This window comes from Tetrao urogallus (assembly GCF_951394365.1).
Source record: "Tetrao urogallus genome assembly, chromosome: 14".
Lineage (NCBI taxonomy): Eukaryota > Metazoa > Chordata > Aves > Galliformes > Phasianidae > Tetrao > Tetrao urogallus.
In genome coordinates this window covers 16,163,221-16,183,042 of record NC_136827.1, presented here as the reverse complement: position 1 = coordinate 16,183,042, position 19,822 = coordinate 16,163,221, and the positions used below count along the sequence as shown (strand labels likewise).

Below are 19,822 nucleotides of genomic sequence, written 5' to 3'. Positions count from 1 at the left end.
TGAGGTCAGGGAAGCTCTTCCTCGCAGAGCACAGGCAGGCACCACGCAGGTCCCCAGAACCAGGAGGCACAGGTGGTTTTCATTGTGTCAATGGCCTTCAGTCCTTGGTGAGGAGGAGGAAAGGCCTTTTCAGGACTCGATGTACAAATCTTTGCTGTAAACTTCAGTGGAATTCTGGAAGCTGATGGACTTCAAGCAGTCCCTACTGCTCCCTCAGCTTCCCTACAGAGGTATTAATTTCTAAGTCCATCCCCCGAAAGACCAGGAGATGCTGTGTGATTAGGACAGCTTAATTGCTCCTATCTTTCAGCTTCAGTACTGTCATATCTAGGTTTTCAGGAGCCCAGAGGCAGGGCTCAGCAAATACCATTGGTGCTTCAGGGGGAGTCCTAGTGGCTGTGGGCTGCAGATTGCTTGCAGAAAACAAGATGTGCTAACAGCCTTCAAAAGCATGGAAGCTGCTGCATAGAAGAAGGTACAAAGTGAGGAAGGAAATGTTCTTCCTTATCAAGAATGAATGTTTCAGGAATAGACTAGACAAAAGCTTTTAAGTAAAACAGCCATAAAATAGGACCTGGCAAAATCATTTCTCTGCTGCTAGGCAATCTAATTTACTTTTATTTGATTTTTCTGGGACCAGGTGTAGCTGAAGTCACAATTGCTGTTGTCTGTGAGGGCCTTTATCAAGAGAACTGAAGTCTGAAGGTACAGATACGGTCGTCTTAAGTCTCCACTGCAGCACCCTTGAGTTTTTTTGTTGTACGTTTGTTGTAGTTTGTATTTTTTGCTTTGGGATGAAGGACTTTGGAAACCCAATTTACCAGAGCAGTTGGATGTAGCAATTTCCTTACAGCTTTCAGCAGTGGGCAGTAGTGACACTAACAGGTGATACCAGTTTTAGTCAGACGTTGATCTTCTGTATGCAGGAAATTTTAAGTCTTCTTTTTAAAGTGAATCAGGAGGAAACCACATTTAAAGTGCCTTTGCCCATCAAATGGAAATTCCTCATCTACATCAGCTCTGTTCTCACTTTAGAAAGTCAAAAGCCTTTATCTTCAAAGAAAATAACGATCCAGACAGGACAGCTTTAATCATTGACAAATGAGGGCTAATTCCTCACGTGCAGGGGATGTTTGGTTGCACCTTGCTCCACGCTCACAAGGAGTTAAGCAGCTGCTTGCTGAGGTTCTGCCTGCCCTGCAGATCCGTCATTCTTGCTGCTCAAGAAAAAGGACACGACGGTGCGTGTTCCACTCCTTGCCACTCCTGACCCATTTTCCCACTGGCTGCGCTTGTTGGGGATGTGACATCCGAGCTCACTGCTGGCGCAGCCGTTGTAAAGCTTTGTTCTGCAAAGCCCTTCTCCTACCGTGGAGCTCAGATTAATTTTCTACAACCAGCTTTGTTCGGGGAGAGATGGAAGCGCTAAGAATACAAATCTGTTGGCTCCTCCCATCCGTTTGCCAGCATAAGCGTTCCATCTCCTTTTGCATGTAGCCGTTTGCTGCGTTTCTGAGGTTTTGATGTATCTCGCAGCAATGCCGATCTGCCTCCAAGCAATTCTGATGGAGCTGTCGGTATTTCTGCTGGTCGGGGCTTTCGGGACCGTTACCACGCGGGTCGCCATTCAGACGCAATTTCACAGACCAAAGGCGAAAATACCGATCGCTGCGGAATAAAGTTTCTCCCTTTTCCTCTTTCCCCTGGTGCTCAGAGGGGGGAAGGGACCTGCGCACACCGCCGAGCAGCCTCGCCCGATGTAAGAAGGAGCCGGAGGGCTGGCCAGGATGGGGAGAGGAGGAGGAGGGATGCTAAAAATACCGCCCTATGCCGGGCAGCGCGCGGTGCCGGTGCGGGCCGGGTGCGCAGCGTGCGCGCCGCAGTGCGCGGCGGGAGCGGCCGCGCCGCAGGGATGCTCGCCCCGCTGCTGGGCTCCGCGGGCTCCGGCTGCCTGCTGCTGGGTGAGTGCCCGACCTGCTGCAACCCAAGGCCCTCCCTGACCGCTGTGGGGTGCGGGAGAGGGGCTGCGGGCGGGGGGGCGGGCGGTGGCGGCGCGGCCCGGTCGAAGCGAGCGGGGAACGGAGCCCCCCGGCCCTGTGAGCGGTTCCCCGGCCTCCCGGCACGGGTATTCCTATTTCATTACTTTCCGATTAAAAGGGGGGGAAACGCGATCGGATGGAAGCCGGTGCTGAACGGCAGGGGTGGTTTCGGAGGTGAAAATTTGCTATTCTGCTGCGTGCATGCAGTTTGATGGCACACAATGAGAAGGTGCGGCAGAGCCGGAGAGGGCTGGAGGAACGGCTGGGTGTGTTACGTAATTTCAAAGCATCCTGAGGGGTTGTTTGGTCCATCTCTGGCAGTGAGTAAGGGCACTTTCTGCTTATTTGCAGTGGGTGCATGAAATAGGGCAGTGCGTGGGGCTGCGTGTGTGGGTGGGCAGGGCTGAACTGGTGTCCCATTGTTTTGTGGATGGGTAGTGATGGTTCAGAGTGTGTCTGGACTAATAATCCACGCAAGTCTGAAATAGGTGCTTCTCTGTAAGGTGTGCAAGGGTTTGGCCTTAAACTGGGACCTTCGAATCTGAAGCATCTTCACTGCAGAAAGGCATGGCTTGGTGCCTGTGCTATTTCTCCCAGCAGACTTCCAAGGAGAAGTACAAAGGGGAAACGATTTTTAAAGATGACAGTTTTGCATCATTAGGTAAATCTTCTGCTGGGAAGTGCCAAGAATGGAAAACATGTTGTAATTATTTATGTGCACATCTACTTGATGTTTCCGAATCTGGAAAAGATGAAAAAAATCAGGAACTGAATATCACCTTTGTCTTTGGATACATCCTGGTGGCTCACACTGAAGTCAGTGTGCTTTGGCTGCTTCAAGCAGCTGCTTCTGAACTGCAACAAAACTCACACAGGGCTAATTTTGCCCAGTGGGAATTCCACGGGTGAATCAGAGAGCAGGAGCTGGCTCAGGGGCTGCAGGCGAATGTTTGTTGCAGTGTTTTGGGCCCAGAGCCCCAGAGATTGCTCTGAGCTCCGTTATTGGAACTGAAATTTGCTTATGACAACAGCAGAGCGGAGCCAGTGGGGAATGATTCCCTGGGGCCTCCATGTGCACACTGCAGGACCAACCTCCTGATAGAACCATTGAGGTTGGAAAAGACCTCTCAGATCCCTAAGCCCAACCCCAACCCATCCCACCATGCCTGCTGACCATGGCCCTCCAGTGTCCCATCTCCATATTCTGGAGCAACTCCAGGCATGGTGATTCCCTGCTTTCAGGGCAGCCTGTTAGTACCACCCTGCCACCTCCACGCATCTCTCTCTGCATGCCCTGCCATCCCCAAGTGTCCATCCATCCAGGTGTGGCTCTGCCTCATGGCCTCCCTTAATTCCTCACCCGTTTTACTTTGGTAGAAATGGTGATTTCAGCCTGAGCTTTTGTGCCCTGGGTGTCCTGCGCTGCCACTGCCCCTCACAGGTGCCAGGCTGCCCAAGGGAGATGGCTCTGTGCTCAGATCCTGTCCAGCCCGGTAGCTGCATGCCTGTGGTTGCTGCTCTTGCATGTGGTCTTGGTCTTCTGGTGGCTTTGTCCCATTGAACACAGCCCCGTGCTGCTGAGGGAACATGGTAGCCATGCTGATGTACTTAACGAGATGCATGATGTCCACCACATACCAGTGCAGCACTCTTGTTGGGTTTCTATGAATTTCTTGCACACCTATAATGGGTTTGAATCACTGAGGATGGGTCTGCAGTGCTGACCTTGGTGGAATAATGCTGGAGACAAAGACAATTAATTCCCAATGCGCAGACAAGCTCTCTGTTACCCTGGGTGCTCTGATGGATGCAGAGCAGGCAGAAGTGGGCAGAGATTTGCACCTTGGGACGGTTTGGTTGTGGCTTTACAACATCGCAGCTGAGTCCCTCACATGAAAACTCTGGAGAGGCTGCAAGGGACTCTTACAGCCCCATTTCCAAAGCCTCCTCTCACACTGTGACACAGAGCCCTCAGTGACAGCCTGAAGTTCAGGTCTCAGGACAGGGGACGTTCCCTGCTGCGCTCTGCCTGTGGCACAAAGCAGATGCCCAGGGCTGGGCATGGAGCACTGACTGCTGTGCAGAGGCAGTGCCTGGGCTGTGCAGTGAGATATATTTAGTTGCTTTTATTCTCCAGCTCTATTACTTTTCCATTTAGACAATTGTTAGATACCATCAAAAGGAAGGAGTAAATGTACCCACATTTCTCTGCTTGCTTGTGGGGAAAGGCAGCACACAGCAGTTTTCTCTGCTGCTCTGGACTAATTTAGACATTTATTTGATTTTTGTCTCCACTCTACTATGGATGTTACCAATTTTTCTAAGTAATGAAAAGAGGAGAAAAGCTTTGAAGGCAACTGGCAAACCGAACTAACTGAATACCCATGGATGTAGGAAAGCTGACTTGGGAGCAAGCCAGGAAGAAAGAAAAATGATGTTACAGAACTGAGAGTGTAGCTGTTGGCTTTGTATCACCGAGCACCACTGAGCATCACAGGGCTTAAACCTTTCCTCGTTATCATGTTTCTGTGAGGAATCTGTGTGAAAATTTGCAGAATCATTCAGGTAGGAGAAGACCTCTCAGGTCCCCAAGCCCAGCTCACCATGCCCACTGACTGCGTCCCCAGTGCCACATCTCCACGTTCTGAAGCATCCCCAGGTCGGTGACTCCCCGTTCCCTGGGCAGCTGTGCCAGCACCTGACTGCTCTTTGGAGAAGAGATTGTTCCCAACAGCCAACCTGATATCACCATCCAGTGGCTGCAGCACTCAGCTGACTCACAGGGAGCTGAGGCAGGCGCTGGAGGATACCAAGGGATGCTCCGTCCCCATGGCCTTCTTCTGGGCTTTGCTCCTTCTTACCAGCAAGGAAGAAGAAAGGAGAGCATCTATTAATACTACTTTTATTTATAAGTGTTTCTTCCTTTGGCAATGGATCGATACAATGAGGGTTTTTTAATCACTGCTATTTATGTGCCTTGTGCTGCTGTGCGAAGCCAAACCCTGCAGGTCCCTGGGTTGGGGTCTGGGCCATTTCTGCCCATTTCTGCAGCCTGATGCAATGTATTGAGGTGTGCCAGAGAGGACGTGGCTTTAAAATATGGATAAAGATGCTCAAATTGTATCCCTCAAATCCACAGAACCCCATACTAACAGTGGATTCCTCAGGTTCCTTCCTGAGCTTTCCTGCAGCTTGCTGTGAGCCCAGCCTGGCTCCCATGGCTGTTATTTCCCAATATGCTGATTCAGGGTCCTGGTGAATCTTTTTCTGCAGACTCCGAGGCACTGAGCACTGCTTCCATGCAGTGTCACCCAGGTAAATGTTTTGCTGGGCTCATATGGACTGCCATGGCGTGCCATCAGTGCGTGTTGATGACAAGTCACTTGCTGTGTCAAAGCCTCCCTTCGCCGTAAACATTGTCACAGAGCCTTCAAGGTGACCCTTGGCTGCTGAGGAGGCAGATAGAGGGGAGAGAAGGAAAGGCTGTGGCTGATTTTGCTTCTCCTTGCTCTCTGAATATGGATAAAATTATTTGACCTTTGGATTGGAGGCTGTGTGACGAAAAATTCAGCGGTTGGTGCTGGGAAGGGATAAGGCTCCGAGCCCATGCTGTGCTGCACCTTGCCAGGCAAACACCTCCCCTGTAAGCCACCAAGCTTTCATCTTGGGTAGCACACAACTTTCAACAATGTGGAAAGAAGAGAAATCCAACCATCTTGTCCAAGCCCTTTTCCTTTGCGCCACAGGAAGCGAGGAAAAAAAGGCATCATTGAGTGGAAATCACCTTCTTCTTGGGAAAGCCCCGACAGAGGGGAGAGAGGTTTTTACATCTAGTTCTGTGTGCAATGGTGTTGCAAGAATGCAGCTCACATTTCCATTTCCTCAAGCATGTGGCTGCTGTGGTGTAGATACAATCTCAGTTAAGCCACACCACTAGGAAACAGTTTCCACTTCGTTACAGCAAAATAGCGCTGCAGAATCAGTATCAGATGGGATGGTCTCTGTGAGGTCAAGGGGATGCAGGGGTACCTGGTTTCATCACCCTGCTCTTCTCCCTTGGGGTGAGTTGTGCCATTTGGAAAACCACATGGGCACGGTTCCTGTCCTGCAGGGGTGCTGCAGGATACTGGGTGGTTTGGGGTAAAAGATGGGCTGGGAAGGGTCCTTGGTCTGCTGCAGTCTGCAGAGTGCTGCTCGTGCAAACCCATCTTCTGGAGCCAAATCTTCAGGTCTGCACATGGCAGGCTGTGATGCAGGGTGCCACCAGCAGGACCTCCCTGCTCTGACAGGAATTTCCCTGCACACACTTCCATTTTGGAATGCATTTTTTTTTTTGTCCTATAAGCTTTTGCTCTGAAATTTGAGCTTCTGTCCCGTTTGGTTATGACTAATCCATCGGCCGCCTGTCTGGTGCCAGCATGACAGCTCAGCAGCTGCTTGTTTTTCCTGGTGCTTCCTTCCCAATCTCTCCGAGGCTGATGCCCGTGGGGCAGCTCTGTCCTCATTGTGCTGGCTCCTGAGCCCAGGTCTCCTCCTCCAGACAGCTTTCTGGAAAGGATGGCTGATGTGCAGTGTAGATACAGTTGGGTGCAGAGTGTACCGTGTCTCTCTGGGATCTGTTGGTTGATGGAATGCTGTGTGGCCGCCCTTCCTCTGGGCTGGCCATTGGTTCATAGCTGAGAGAAGCAGCTCAAGTGGCCTTTCCTCCCTCCACAGCCACTGACCAGCGGGGGCTGGGATGTCCCCATGCATGAGCTGCAGCAGTCCAGGCTGTTGCCAACCCTCGTGGGCTGGAGATGGTGCCAGAGGGGACAGAGAGTGGCATCAGCACCAGGGGAGGATGCACTGGGATCTCACATGGCAAGGTCTGCAGAGCAGCAACCAGCTCCATCCCTCGGCTGCAAATCCTTAATATCAACTCCATAAACAACACAGACGCTGCTTCCTTTAAGTGAGGGGCGAGAACAGGGGGCACGCAGCACTAACACGGCTGAGCAAATGAGAACGAACAGCAAAGGTGGTGTGATTTGGGGACGGAGCCGCGGCGGTGTCGCGTGTGGCTGCTAGGTGGCACCACCGCGAGCAGTGCCAGCTGATGTCACCAACCTCTTCAATGCCCTCTCCTCTTCCCCTCCCCTCCCCACTCCCTTCCAGGCATAAAAGGTGGAAAGAACATTACGGACCGTTTTTAACGGTGGACAAATATATCCGGTTGCTTTCTGAATGTGTTTCAGCCAGTACGTCCCGTGCCGTTCAGTTTTAGGTAAATCTGTGAGTTGTAATTCTAGAGGGGCAAACACGGAGTTATTTTTGTGCTGCAGCTCAGATCTCCTGCCGGCTGCTTGCAAAAGGTTGCCCACGTCAAACCAGCAACCTGAGGGAGCTCAGAGCTTTGCAAGGCGATTCCCATCGCTCTACAACCCGTTGGCGAGCGGCTCCCCTCGGGTTTATGAAATAATTCTATTTCTGGCTCGGCCGTGCAGGCAGGGTCAGAGGCCGGCCGGGGACACCCGGGGCACCCCGCTGAGCGCCGCGTCCCCGCCTCGAATGGGTCGCTGTGTCCGCCAGGCTCCTCCTGGGCCCCGATCCCGGCTGAGCAAATCCCTTCAGCTGAGAGGCTGCCGAGGGTGGTGTGATGCTGTGAGCCGCCAGCAACAATTCAGCCCTGTGTTTCCTTTGGGAATAGGCATTTGCATATCCTCTGTTCGCTGTATTTGGTTAAACACATTTGAAAAGGCAAAAACTATTGAGAGGGAGGAATGGACGGGGGGCCTCCCATGCTTTAACTCTTCGGAGGTCAGCTCTGGGCTTGCAGGAGGGAGAAGGGTAAGGAACAGCAAAGCCTTAGAGAGATGTCTCAAAATACCCGAAGCAGAGGCTCTGAGAGCTGCTTTTGCAACAGGAAAGAGGACGGTGCTGGGGATGGGGAAAAGCCACGAGGATGGAGGCAGCAGAAATGCACCGTGTGCTCTGAATTGGGGGTTTGTTGATGTGCACTGAACTCAGCACAGACAAGAATGCCTTCATGTGGCTTAGAAACACACATGAAAATACGTGAGCTTGGATAAAAGAGAGTTGCTCTCATGTTGGGAATGCAAGCAGGACATGCAGCGGGGTGCAGAAGTCAGACAGAACTGACTGGAAGTGAAACCATGGATAACTCAACTGCTGCTTAATTTAAAGTAAAAAAACCAACCAACCAAACCTCAAAACTAAAAAAAAAACAAAACTAAATGAACAGCAGAGACTCTGGCATGTAAACCAAGTGGTTTACATTCAAACAGCACCACTGTGTGCTGTTACTACAGAAGAAAAGAAACCATTTCAATGAAGCAAGGACATCCCAAATGGCAGCCTGGCCACAGAGCTCTCAAAACCCTCTGCTGCAGGGATGCCCACACAGCCGTGTCCCCAGTGCCTGCCTGGCAGGATCTGTGCTGTGCCTGGCTGCAGTGTGGGGACTGAGCTTTGGGACTCCCAGGGCTGTGGGGAGACGGCAGCTGGGAGATGCATCCATTGGTGTTCCTGCAGTGTGAGGGAACTGAGGGTTGGAGGGGGAGGAGAGAGAAGCTCCGTGCTGGTGGCCTCGTGTCAGCATCCCTAATGACTGAATTAATCCTCTGTTCATACAGCGCATTTCCTTCCTGCTGCTCTTTGTTACTGGTCAGAAATACGGAGTGTGTAATTAATGGCCAAAAGCTGTAGGAAGGAATGAGGGAGTGCTCAACAGCTAAACACAGGGGGAGAATTTCCCCCATCCCTTACATCACTTTAATTCTTTTAATCAGTGCCTGTTTTTTGCACTTCTAAGGCGAAAAATGGGGGCCTTTCTGGTAGTTTTCTTCTCTCTTCCCAAAGCTGTGGCCCTGGATAAAGCACAGCTCTTGTGGGGACATCCTCACTGCATCACAGTGCTGTGTGAGGTGGAGGAGGGAGGGCTGCACCTCAGCTGGTGTGCAGCCTGGGTTGGCTGCTCCCCCACCTCTGCGTCCCCCTGGCTGTGAGCACCGCTTTGTTCAAGATTCAGCCTTCATCCATGTTTCTCATTCGTCCTGATAACGTATAAAAGCACAGAGATACAAATGGTTTCTGTCTCCTGCAGCACGTTGTGCTCAGAGTTCTGCAGGCACTTTGACTCTTTCCCCAGAGCTCTGCAACACAAGCACAGCTATGGTGCATTCCTGGGGCTGTGCACACACCTGAACTACGCTGCTCTGCCTGCTGCAGCTCCTGAGCACACAGGATAAAGGATGGGCAGTGCTGTGCCTCCACTGAGAGACACTGATTGACACCAGGGATCACTCAGCCTGACACTCCCTGGTGGTTTTATAAACTGGGACTAATTGCAGAATAGCCACAGATGGGCCAAATGAGGAATGTTTGATGAGTTTGCCTGGAAAGTCATTAAATATCTGTGCCCAGGGATGATAACTTTCTTTTTTTTGAGGGGAGAGGGGTTCTTTGAGGACTCTGTTGAGGAGGGTGATAGTGAATAGTAAAAGTTTGGTTTTGTTGCTCTATAACAAGATTTAATTTACAAGTTCTGTTGCTGGATTTATTTGGCTTTGTTTCTACTGTATTTAACAACATAAGGGTGATATTGGCTGTAGTTATATCCTCTTACTCTTTTATTGATTCAGATGGTTTACATCTATTCTACTCAGGCTCTGAAGCTGTTAATTTGGCAGCCTAGGGCTGCCGGTGTGAGCTCTTTGCTTATCAGAAGCCTCATTTTTTGGTAATATTTTTTTTTTGGGGGGGGGGGGGGGGAACCACTAAAAAAAAACCAACAAAAGCCTCACGATGCTGCTTTTCGCTTTAAATTAAGCATTGGCAGGAAGGCTTTGAAGCTTTGCCCCCGGACGCCTCGCCTGGCTCCTGCTGGGAGCTGCTGGCACGCCTGAGGAGCGGCTGTGACCGCGCAGCCCCGCGGAGCCCCAAGGGTTACAGCGGGCAGCCCCGCGCTAATACAGCCTAAGCTGATATTAGCCAAGCTTAACTTCTTTCGGCAGTTTGCAGATGGGAAGGGGGTGGGACGTCCTGCAGTCAGCAGTTCTGCACGAGCCCGTGAACGCGGGCGCCGGCGACGGAGCCGATCATGAGCTGAGCTCGTGGAACGGACGGACGGACGGACAGACGGCTGCGGTGAGTGCAGCGTGCTGTGCTGGTGGGTGTCCGTGCGTGTGCAGCGCGGTCCCCACGGCCCGGCTGGCGGTGGGGCTGCGGGGCGCTGAGCAAAGCGAAGCGGCTTCGGGGCTGCAGCGCGGCGGGTTCTGCTGCTGGAGGACTCGGCCGCGCTCAGCGCAGAGCCCGGCGGCACAGCCGGCAGGATGGGGATGGAGGCCAAGCAGCAGAAAGCAGCAAATGTGGGATTTACAATTTACTGTTTGGTTTGGTTAGTTTTCTTTTTTTTTCTTTTTTCTTTTTTCTTTTTTTTTTTTTTTCCTCCAGATGTCTCTAAGCTTTAAAGGGGGAAAAAGCTGCAGCTCTGGCTGAAGCCCCGTGCAGGCTGAAAGCTGCAGAGCAATGCGGGTCCTCCAGCCCTCGGGCGCTGCATTGCCCGCCTGCCGTGGACAATGACACGGGGTGCAAACGGAGCGCTGCTCTCTGGGGCTGTCTGTAGGGCTCAGCAGAGTCATCTCTCTGGGCTTCGCTCCCCAAGGTCCCGTGTGTGCGGCACGGCTCGCTCCCGGCAGCAGGAACTCTGCAGAGAGCAGCGAAATCGTGTTGCTGTGGCTGAGACCCTGCGGGTTGGCAGGCTTTGTGTACGTGGTGTTTCTCCACCCTGTGGTGAGGTGGGCTCTTTGCGATGGGTTGTAAAATGGGCTGGGTTGCAAAGGACCGCGATGCTCATCTTGTTCCAATCCCCTGCTATGTGCAGGGTCACCAACCAGCAGAACCAGGCTGCCCAGGGCCACATCCAGCCTGGTCTTGGGTGCCTGCAGGGATGGGGCATCCGCAACCTCCTTGGGCAGCCTGTTGGATGTTGTTGTCTTTCCTGCTGCAGGGAGAGTGGTTGGGAGCTCCCAGGACAGGTGACAATGTGTGCTCTGCCAGAGCTCTGTAGGCACCCGGGTGGAAAGTGTGAACAGTGTATGTGATCCACAACCAAACACTGTGGTTTCACACTGCCTTCCAGCACACAAACACACGTGTGCCCTTTGTGCATGTTAAAGCCTGCCAATGTGTGAACTGCAACTGTTGGTTGGGCTGCACGCTGGAGGTTAAGCACAGAACATGGGAACCCCATCTGTGGGCATGGAGCATTGCATTTCATGGACGCATGGTGTGGTTTCTTGCTTGCCCTCTTGCTTTGCTGTGTGCCTGTTCCACCCTCCTATTGATGGAGACAGGGCGGAGGTGCAAGAGGATGCTGTCAGGAGCCCTCACTTGTTTCTGGAGGATTATAGCATGGTGGGTTGGTGCTGCTGCTGGGCACCCTCAGGTGTGCAGTGCAAACATGTGGCTATCTGAAGTTTTACAGCACAGACCCCAATGCAGTGACCATTTTACTGCCCTCACATGCAGGAGAGCAACCTAAAGTGATGTTCCTTTAATGGCACAGTGAGATCCCCATGCACGGTGCAGAAATAATTCCAAGCTCTGGCAGGTTGCAGGCAGTGTTGTGTAGGTGGTGACTGCGGGGTCTGGCAGGATGCAGCAGCTCTGTGCAGCAGACATGCTGTGCCATGTTGCACCGTGCCATGTTGTGCTGTGCTCAGCTTTCCTGCCTGCTGCACCCATGTGGGAGAAAGGAGCCACTTTCCTCCAGGTCTTTTGGCACGTGCCTTGCATCTTCCTTAACCCTTGCTTTCTGGCCCCTTCCTCCATTGTTTCAGAGCCAAATGAGCTCTGAAATGTCCAAAGCTGCCTGCAGCTGCTGGTTTGTTTTGGGATAAACCTGGGCTGGGTTCCCGTACTCACACTGCATGTGCACAGGGCAGGATGAAACCTGCTTGCTCCAGAGCTGCCCTGGGGGCCCCTCGCTACTCCCCATCTGTGTGGACGGAGTCCTTCAGAAAGCTCTGTAACTTGCAGGGCACTTGATTGGTAATTAACCTGATCTAATTATAGCTGGCTTACTGGGAGGGTTGCAACTGTATTTATTATAGCTGGATCATGACACGACTGTTACTTTTTTAAGCTGCCATTTTCAGTGCCATTTCCCAGTGGCAGCCACGACACCATCTTCATGGCCGTGCACTTGGCACAGTCCTGATCCAGCCTCCACGGAGCAATTAAAGATATGTTCTTCATTATAAATATACCAGAGTGATGAGGCAGGAATTGGTGAGGGCAGCCAGCCCACAGGTGCGGATGGGGTGCTGTGAGGGCCTCTCCAACCTGAGTTGCAGCACCATATAGTGCAGGGGACAACCAACCATCAGTGCCATTGGTGACAGGGTTGGGGATGCTTCAGCAGGGAGGTGAGCGTTAGCATCACCAGGCCTTGGGAAACTGATGGACTTGAGATGAGAGCTGTGAGCCATCGAGTTTTCCTCTTTTGATAGGAGCCTTAAAACACTTTCAGGGCATCCCAACACTTCCTTACCCGGAGGAGTGGCAGATGGGGACCAGCACTCAGGCTCAGCTCTCCTGCACGCTGCATCCCAGTGCTGTAGAGCATCACCACTCTGCATGTGGTTCCTAGGAGACTTTTACACCACTTCCATCTGTGAGCTGTAACTGAGTGAGGAAGGGAGTGGGGGGTGAAGCCACCCGGGAAGGGGCTTTGGCATGGGAAGCCAAAGGTGACACGGATGTTGGGGGTCGAGGCTGTGAGCAATGGCACTGCTGGCACGGCTGCTGGGTAATTCAGTGAATCATTTCTCTTGGCACACGATGTGCTGTGGATATTTTGGATGCTCTAAATACCTCTATTTGCACCGCGATGATTGCGTTCTCTCTGTAAAATCAGACTGTCAGCACACTGAGCTCCCTGTTTGCATTTCTTCCCATTTTAGCGGATGCTTGCAAAGAGCTCGTGTCTTGCAAATGCGTTTGTTTCCTTGCAAATGCATTTCTCGGCAGCGGGAGGCCGGGGCCGCTCCTCGGCGTTGCCTGGAGATCCGCATCCTTTGTCTGTGCCTTCCCTCTGGCAGCACCGCCGTCCCCAGCAGCTGAGGGGCTGTGCGGGGGGAGCGGAGCTGCTCTGCACCGCGTGTTGCTGAGGGGCTCCATTGGGAACACAGGGCGAGAGCAGGGTGTGGATGTATGTATTTCAGGTTGGATGTTAGGAATAATTTCCCCTTTGAAAGAGCGGTCAGCAGTGGCACAGCCGCCACGGGATGTGGGGAGACACGACCTTGGGGGTGTTCCAGAGCCGTGGGGATGTGGCACTGTGGGATGAGGTCGGTGGGGGTGGCACAGGGACGGTGTCACACTCCCACCCAGGCGCAGAGCCCCGTCCAGCACCCGGCCCGTTGGGGCTAAAGAGGCTTAATACCAGAGAAACCCCGCTCCTTAATAGTCCTTCTGGCGGGCGGCCAGCCGAGCAGATTGGCCGCGTCTGATTCCCAAAGGGAGGGGAAAAGGACGTTTTTCATCAGTAGAATGACAACCTGCTTCCCTTCCGTTGCTTGCTCTCTGGGTGCTGCTGCAGTGCCCTGCGGAGGTGCCGCAGCCTGGCCAGCACTCAGCCCCTCTCCTGCTCCATCCACCAGCAGTGCAAACAGCTGCCCTAGAGCAAATCTGATCCCAGCAGTGGTCCCCTCTCTCTCTTTATGCTGCCTGAGTCTCAGCATAATAATCCAAAAATTTTGATTATTTGTTCTCTTCTGAATTATGACTCTCTGAGCTGCAATGCAACCACAGTCAGTGAGGTTTTTGCTTTGATTCTTCAATGAAATCATTGTGACTTGGCCCTGCAAAGGATTAAGTGTAACCAACTGTCTTTTATGTACTGTGGCACATGGGAGTCAGTTATCTCGCAGGTGGTAAAATGAAGCACATGCAAGGGTCTGGGATGAGGCTTGGTGAGCAGGGAGTGTTTTTTGATGAGAACACACCGTCCCCAGAATCTAAGCAGTGATGCAGCACATGGATGCAAAGCGACCGATCTGTCTGAGGGATGATGTTGCATGGGAAAGGCTTACAGCGAAGCACACACCTGCAGGAGCGAGAGCAGGAAAAGTTTAGGGGAGTTTTAAATAGCTTTAGCCTTGCACTGGCTGATAATCCTGATAATTAGTTACAGCTGACAGCACTGAGAGCCCTGTGTGCTCATCACTGGTGCTGCTCTGCTGAGTGAAGTGCTCTGCCTCCTGGGCTGGGATGTGCTGGGAGCTCTGAGCAGGATGCTGGCAGCTGGGTGGGAGACCCAACCCAAGGGCCAGGCTGATTTTTTTTTTTAAATTGTAACTATGATTTTTAATTTCTTGATTGAGAGGAGAAAAACAGGCAGAATAATAGAGGAAGTGAACCCACCCTGCAGCATGGGGTGCCTGGGCAGCACTGCTCCTCCCAAACACTCTGTGGTCTTCTCCCAGCTCTGCTCTGTGCAGTTGACCCTACGGGCTCATAAGGGTGCAAGATCAAGGTGAACTGGTGCAAAATTGGGGCAGGGGCCGAGCATCACCCTTTTGCCTGTATTATCTCTGCACCAGCACTGTGCTGCTTTTCCATTCTCTCCAGTGAGCGGATCTCCAGAGCAAAAAGCTCAGGAAAAAATTGCAGTGGGGGTGGGCAGTGCTCCCATAGACCATCCCAGCAGCTCCTGGAGGGGATCAGGAGCGGCTGTGGGGTGCTGAGCTGCTGGTCTGGGCAAAGAAGAGGGCTGGTGCCGCTGTTAGTCCTATGGTGAGTGAGGTCAGCTGTTTGTTGTGTCTTTTTGCTCACAAAAAATTAAAAATCTCCCCCAGAGCCAGGTGCAGAAGGGGGCCCATTTGCAGGCTGGCTTGTGCCCTCAGTGTGAATATGGAAAAGGGCTGTGAGGGGGGGGGTAGTCCTGACCCACAGTGTGCCCCAGACGCTGTTCCCATGAGGAAGAAAGCCAGTTTGTGCTCAGGTCAGTGGTGCCATTGTGTGGGGAGCCATGGCTGGGGGAAGCCCCTGCATTCATCTCTCCTGGCTCTGCATGCTGGAGCTCTACCAGAGAGCAAAGGGAAGGGGCTGCCCAGCTCCTGCTGCAGAAAAACGTTGTTGTTAAGATCTTGCCTGCTTGTAAGATCACAAATAGCACTGTGGGGCTTAATAGGAAACCCTAACTGTTTGGAACACTCACTCTGCAGCATCTGCTTGGCTCGTCTTCTGCAGCGCTGGCAGTTGCTGCAGGCTCCCTGGCAGAGCACTGATACAGGGACCTATCTGTAAACACATGTCTTTTAAGATGCCTCTTGTGTGCCCAGCACCCAAATGCAGTCCCCTGAGCACAGCTTCACCCAGCGACCCAGGAGCAGGGAGTTGGTGAGGCAGCTGCAAAGCCACGGGGTACAAAGGGGGGGGGCTGGGACTGCCTTGCTGTGCTGTAAGATGTGTCCCCGAGGCGCGGTCCCATCCCAGCCTGGGTGGTGCTGGGTGGGCCCTCCAGTGCCTGTGCCTGATACCCTCTGTGCCTTATCCCCAGCCGGCACTCCCAGGTGGTTGTTCCAGGAAGCTCTGCAGTGATGCCCTGAAACTCCCTTTGCCTTGAACTGCCCATAATTTAGCCTGACGTAAACCATAACAATCTCTAAGTTGGCACAAAGAAGGAGAGCGGTGTTGTGGATATATCTGTGCAGCGTGCTGCTCCGTGGGCTGATGGCTGGTGCTGCATGGCCTGATCCTGCCATCCCATGGGATGTTGCAACCTGTTCTGATCGTAGCTGGGGCCCACGGCTCGTCTCAGCCTGGAGCAGATAAATCTCACCATGGGTTTGGCAGCCGCATCGCCAAGCAAATGCTCGGATGTCCCTCAGGAGCGAGCTGCCTGCTCCCATTCACTGCCGTGGGGATGCTGCCTCCTCTCTCATCCCGTTCCCACATATGAAGGATCTCTTGGCCACGAGGCTGGGGAGCATCGCATCCCCCATGGCTGAGGAGGCCCTCCTTCGGCTCTTACAGAAATCACCGTGTCGCTCGTGGAGAAGATGCAAGCTCAGGAAATCCTGCGGAGCCTGCGGCTCCCTGAGTTCGATGACCTCAGCCAGTTCTTCCGCAACCTGCCTGCCACCGCGCTGGTGGGCATCGGTGCCTTCGCCGCCGTCGTCGCCTACTGGTTTGCCAGTCGGCCCAAGGCTGTGAAGCCGCCCTGTGATCTGCGCGTGCAGTCGGAGGAGGTCGAGGTGAGGCTGGGTTGGGCACTGGGGGTCACCACGTACCCAGGGAGGGGCTGAATTCTCCTCGTGGAGATCACAGAATGGTTGGGTTGGAAGGGAGCTTAAAGATGACGGAATCATAGGGTGGTGGGGTTGGTTAATTTGTCCTTTCTGTAAAGTGAAAAAACTAGAACCTAGCCCATTCATTTATTCTCTTATTGTTTTTAATGCCGTCTTGATTTTAGCTTTGCCTAGCTACCAAGGGCTGAAAATTACAGCAGCAGGTATTACAAGAATATTTTTACACTGCAAGGAAACCACCCATCCTCACAAGAGCTCTAAGACCTCTGCTCTTCATGTTGGTTACCGAGTGGTGGCTGCTGCAGACTTTTCAGTAAAGTGCAGAAGTATACCCAAATCCACTTGTGAGGCTGAGCAGTAATTAATGTTCGTGCTCTTAAGAGGTCTTAAAGTTTAATGAAACTGCTCTATTTCAAGGAGGAGAAATACTTCTGAAAATTGTTTCAATTTAAACTCGTATCTTCAAATCCTCAGTGTTTCAGTCTTTTCCACATAAAATATTCTTGCCTTCGATGCCAACAACTTTTTAAAAGGTTGGGAGGAATGTAAAGCCCCATACGGATGCCTTACAGAGCCTTCCTGCTGACTGTCCCCATTGCTCCCTCCCACCCAACACCGCTGCTACAGTTCAGCTGTGTCCGCAGGAGATCACAGTGATGGTGGCACCTGTTTGTCCTTCCTGTCCCATCTCTGGGAGCCATTAGGAGCCCCTCACTGTTTTTTCCCTCCTTATCTGTCCGGCTGTGGTGTCAGCCCATTTTATCTCCCTGCTGTTATCTCCTGATGGGCTGAGCCTGGAGCCCGTGCTGTGGTCTGGGTGTCCTTGAGATGTCCTGGAGCTGTCACTCCCCTGGATGTCCCCACTTCGTTATCCCCACCAACCCAACATCTCACCCTCACCCAGCATCGTTTGAACCAACGATTTTTTCCTCCCGTGCTATCTGCAGATTTAGAACTTGAATCTCTTTGGGAACTGCCAGCCACCCTCCTCCAGCAATGATCAGGGCCGAGTGCTCATCTCTGGGCTGTGGTTTCCCATTGCCATACTGTGTTGTGTCACACAGGGTCTGGATGGGGCACGCCGCTCGGTGATTGGGGACAGCCCACAGCTGTTGACCCATTACTACGACGATGCCAGGACCATGTATGAGGTCTTCCGGAGGGGGTTCAGCATCTCTGGTGAGAGCATGGGTGATGGGATGAGTGGAGAGACCCAATGAGGTGCCAACATTTCGGTCACCAAAAGATTTTTAGAAGTCAAAAATGTGGGAGGACAAGAAGTCTTTTAAAACCCAAGTAGTGTAGGAGGGTGACTGATTGTAGGAGGCCAGTGAGGTGTGGGAGGGCGAGTGAGAGTGGTGCGGGTCAATGTTGAATGCCAAGGAGTTGGAGCCTGCAAGGCTGGGTTGGCCAAAAGGGTGCCCTGGGGTCTGGATGCTGTTTCGCTCCTTCCTGCTCAGAATTAACCAGAGCAGCTTCAGCATCTCTTTTACTGATAATGGAATGACTGATTTACAAGTAATCACTGGGGAATTGTAATTAAGGTTATGATTAGCGCTGTGCATTATTTTGCATTTAATACCATTGAATTTCACTGTGAAGTCTCTTGGTACCACGAGGTCTTTTTGCTGCCACGGGCAGAGAGCTTAATGCCCTGAATTCTGCAGCATCAGTGACGCTCATCATGCATTATTCACTTCCAGAACACTTCTGAATATATTAAATGAGGCTGATCTAGGTGTAGATCTGAGATCCCAATAGAGTTCTCTGCCTGTTGCTGCTTCTCTATCAGTTATCCATCCAGTTTACACCTTATTGCAGGGCAGGGGGCTGTGCCTAAAGCTCTCTGGGTGCATCCCCACAGCGTCAGGCATCAGTTCCCAGCACTGTCCCTAATCCTGCCTTCTCTGCTTCTGTCTTCCAGAGAACGGCCCCTGCCTGGGCTTCAGGAAGCCCAAGCAGCCCTACCAGTGGCTGTCATACAAAGAGGTGAGCTGGAGCTGAACCCCTTGTGGAGCCCTTCTCCCAGTGCTCTCACTCTTCCTCGAGTTAAAAGCACTCTAAGCTAGAGATAATGCAAACAGTAGTGTTTTTACATAGCTGGTGCAATAATGTGAGAGTCCCCCTGCGTAGCTAAGTCTTCCCTTCAATTGCTGCTGCTGCTCCTGTTCCTCTCTCTGATGTGCTTTTTTCTCCCCAACTTCCAGGTGGCTGAAAGAGCAGAAGCTCTGGGCTCGGGGCTGCTGCAGCAGGGCTGCAAGCCATCCACAGAGCAGTTCATTGGGGTCTTTGCCCAAAACCGCCCAGAGGTGAGGTCTATTTTAACTTGGTGATGCCTCGCTAATGTACCCGACTCGTGAGACTGCTTTCTTTCCAAGTGTGTTAAAACCACCCCCACCATTTCTTTTCACCTCTGGCAGTGGATCATTTCTGAGCTGGCCTGCTACACCTACTCCATGGTGGTGGTGCCTCTCTATGACACCCTGGGTCCTGGAGCCATCCGGTACATCGTCAACACAGGTACCACCAAATTACCATCATCTCAGAAAGCAGCCGTGTCACTTGGAAGGTTCATCCCCTTCTGCTTCCCGAAGGACAGCTGCTGAAGTCTCTTAAGAGGTTTTGATGGAGCTGCTGTGCTCCGGTGGGAGTTCTCATGAATTTCCTCCTGTTCCCTCCCAGATTTATAGCTGTGCGTAGTGTGCAAGTTGAGTACTTTGAAGTAGGTCCTAAAATAATTGTTGATGTCAACCAGTCTTTTGGCAGTTAGCTGAAATTGCAGTGATTTTCAAAGAGAACGTGTTACATTCTGGGATCTCTGCTGTTAGCCCAAAGTACCAGCACTGACACTATGTGAGCACCCAGCCTTCAATCAAAGCGGATTTGCAGTTACAAAAACAACTTGTTTGTCTGCTTCCTTCCAGCGGACATTTCCACAGTGATTTGTGACAAGCCTGACAAAGCCAGGACGCTGTTGGACCATGTGGAGAAGAGGGAAACACCGGGGCTGAGCTCCATCATCCTGATGGACCCCTTTGAGAAGGAGCTGATGGAGAGGGGAAGGCGCTGCGGGGTCCGCATCCAGAGCATGCAGGAGGTGGAGGTGAGGCTGTGCTCTCTCTTATTCTCATACAATTTGTGTGTGGAAGCTGTAAGAACCACCAGGACATGTAGATTACATGGCAGGGTCAGTGTGGGGGGCTCGTGGCTGTTGATGCAGGGCTCAGTTTGGTTCCTCGTGGCGTTATCCCCTTGCTGATAGGAAAGCCGGTATTTCACACTTCCCTGCTGCAGGAAGGCATCAGCTGCTATTTAAGCCTCTTTCTATGAAACAGCCCCAGCCCAGGCACTGCTTGAATCCAGGAATGACGCTGAATGACATCCAAGAAACTTTGGGTACCAGGGATGACTTCAGAGCTAGCCACAGATGCCTCAGCTCCAGCTCACGCTCTCCCTCAGTGGTTTGCA

At 52.4% G+C, this 19,822-nt stretch overlaps 1 protein-coding gene across 2 annotated transcripts in view; it reads left to right on the top strand.

The window, feature by feature from the left end:
* Window positions 1-1,912: 1,912 nt before the first annotated feature.
* The window catches only part of ACSL6 (acyl-CoA synthetase long chain family member 6), a gene marked incomplete at both ends in the record, with an annotated part of 32,212 nt that continues 14,302 nt past the window's right edge, over window positions 1,913-19,822 (top strand). For both annotated transcript variants that reach the window (XM_079542138.1, XM_079542137.1), the window contains 7 exons: window positions 1,913-1,961; window positions 16,080-16,300; window positions 17,419-17,533; window positions 18,279-18,343; window positions 18,562-18,663; window positions 18,775-18,874; window positions 19,279-19,457. In XM_079542138.1, the coding sequence (XP_079398264.1) occupies window positions 1,913-1,961; window positions 16,080-16,300; window positions 17,419-17,533; window positions 18,279-18,343; window positions 18,562-18,663; window positions 18,775-18,874; window positions 19,279-19,457 (831 nt within the window). The remainder of the gene's footprint in view (window positions 1,962-16,079; window positions 16,301-17,418; window positions 17,534-18,278; window positions 18,344-18,561; window positions 18,664-18,774; window positions 18,875-19,278; window positions 19,458-19,822) is intronic.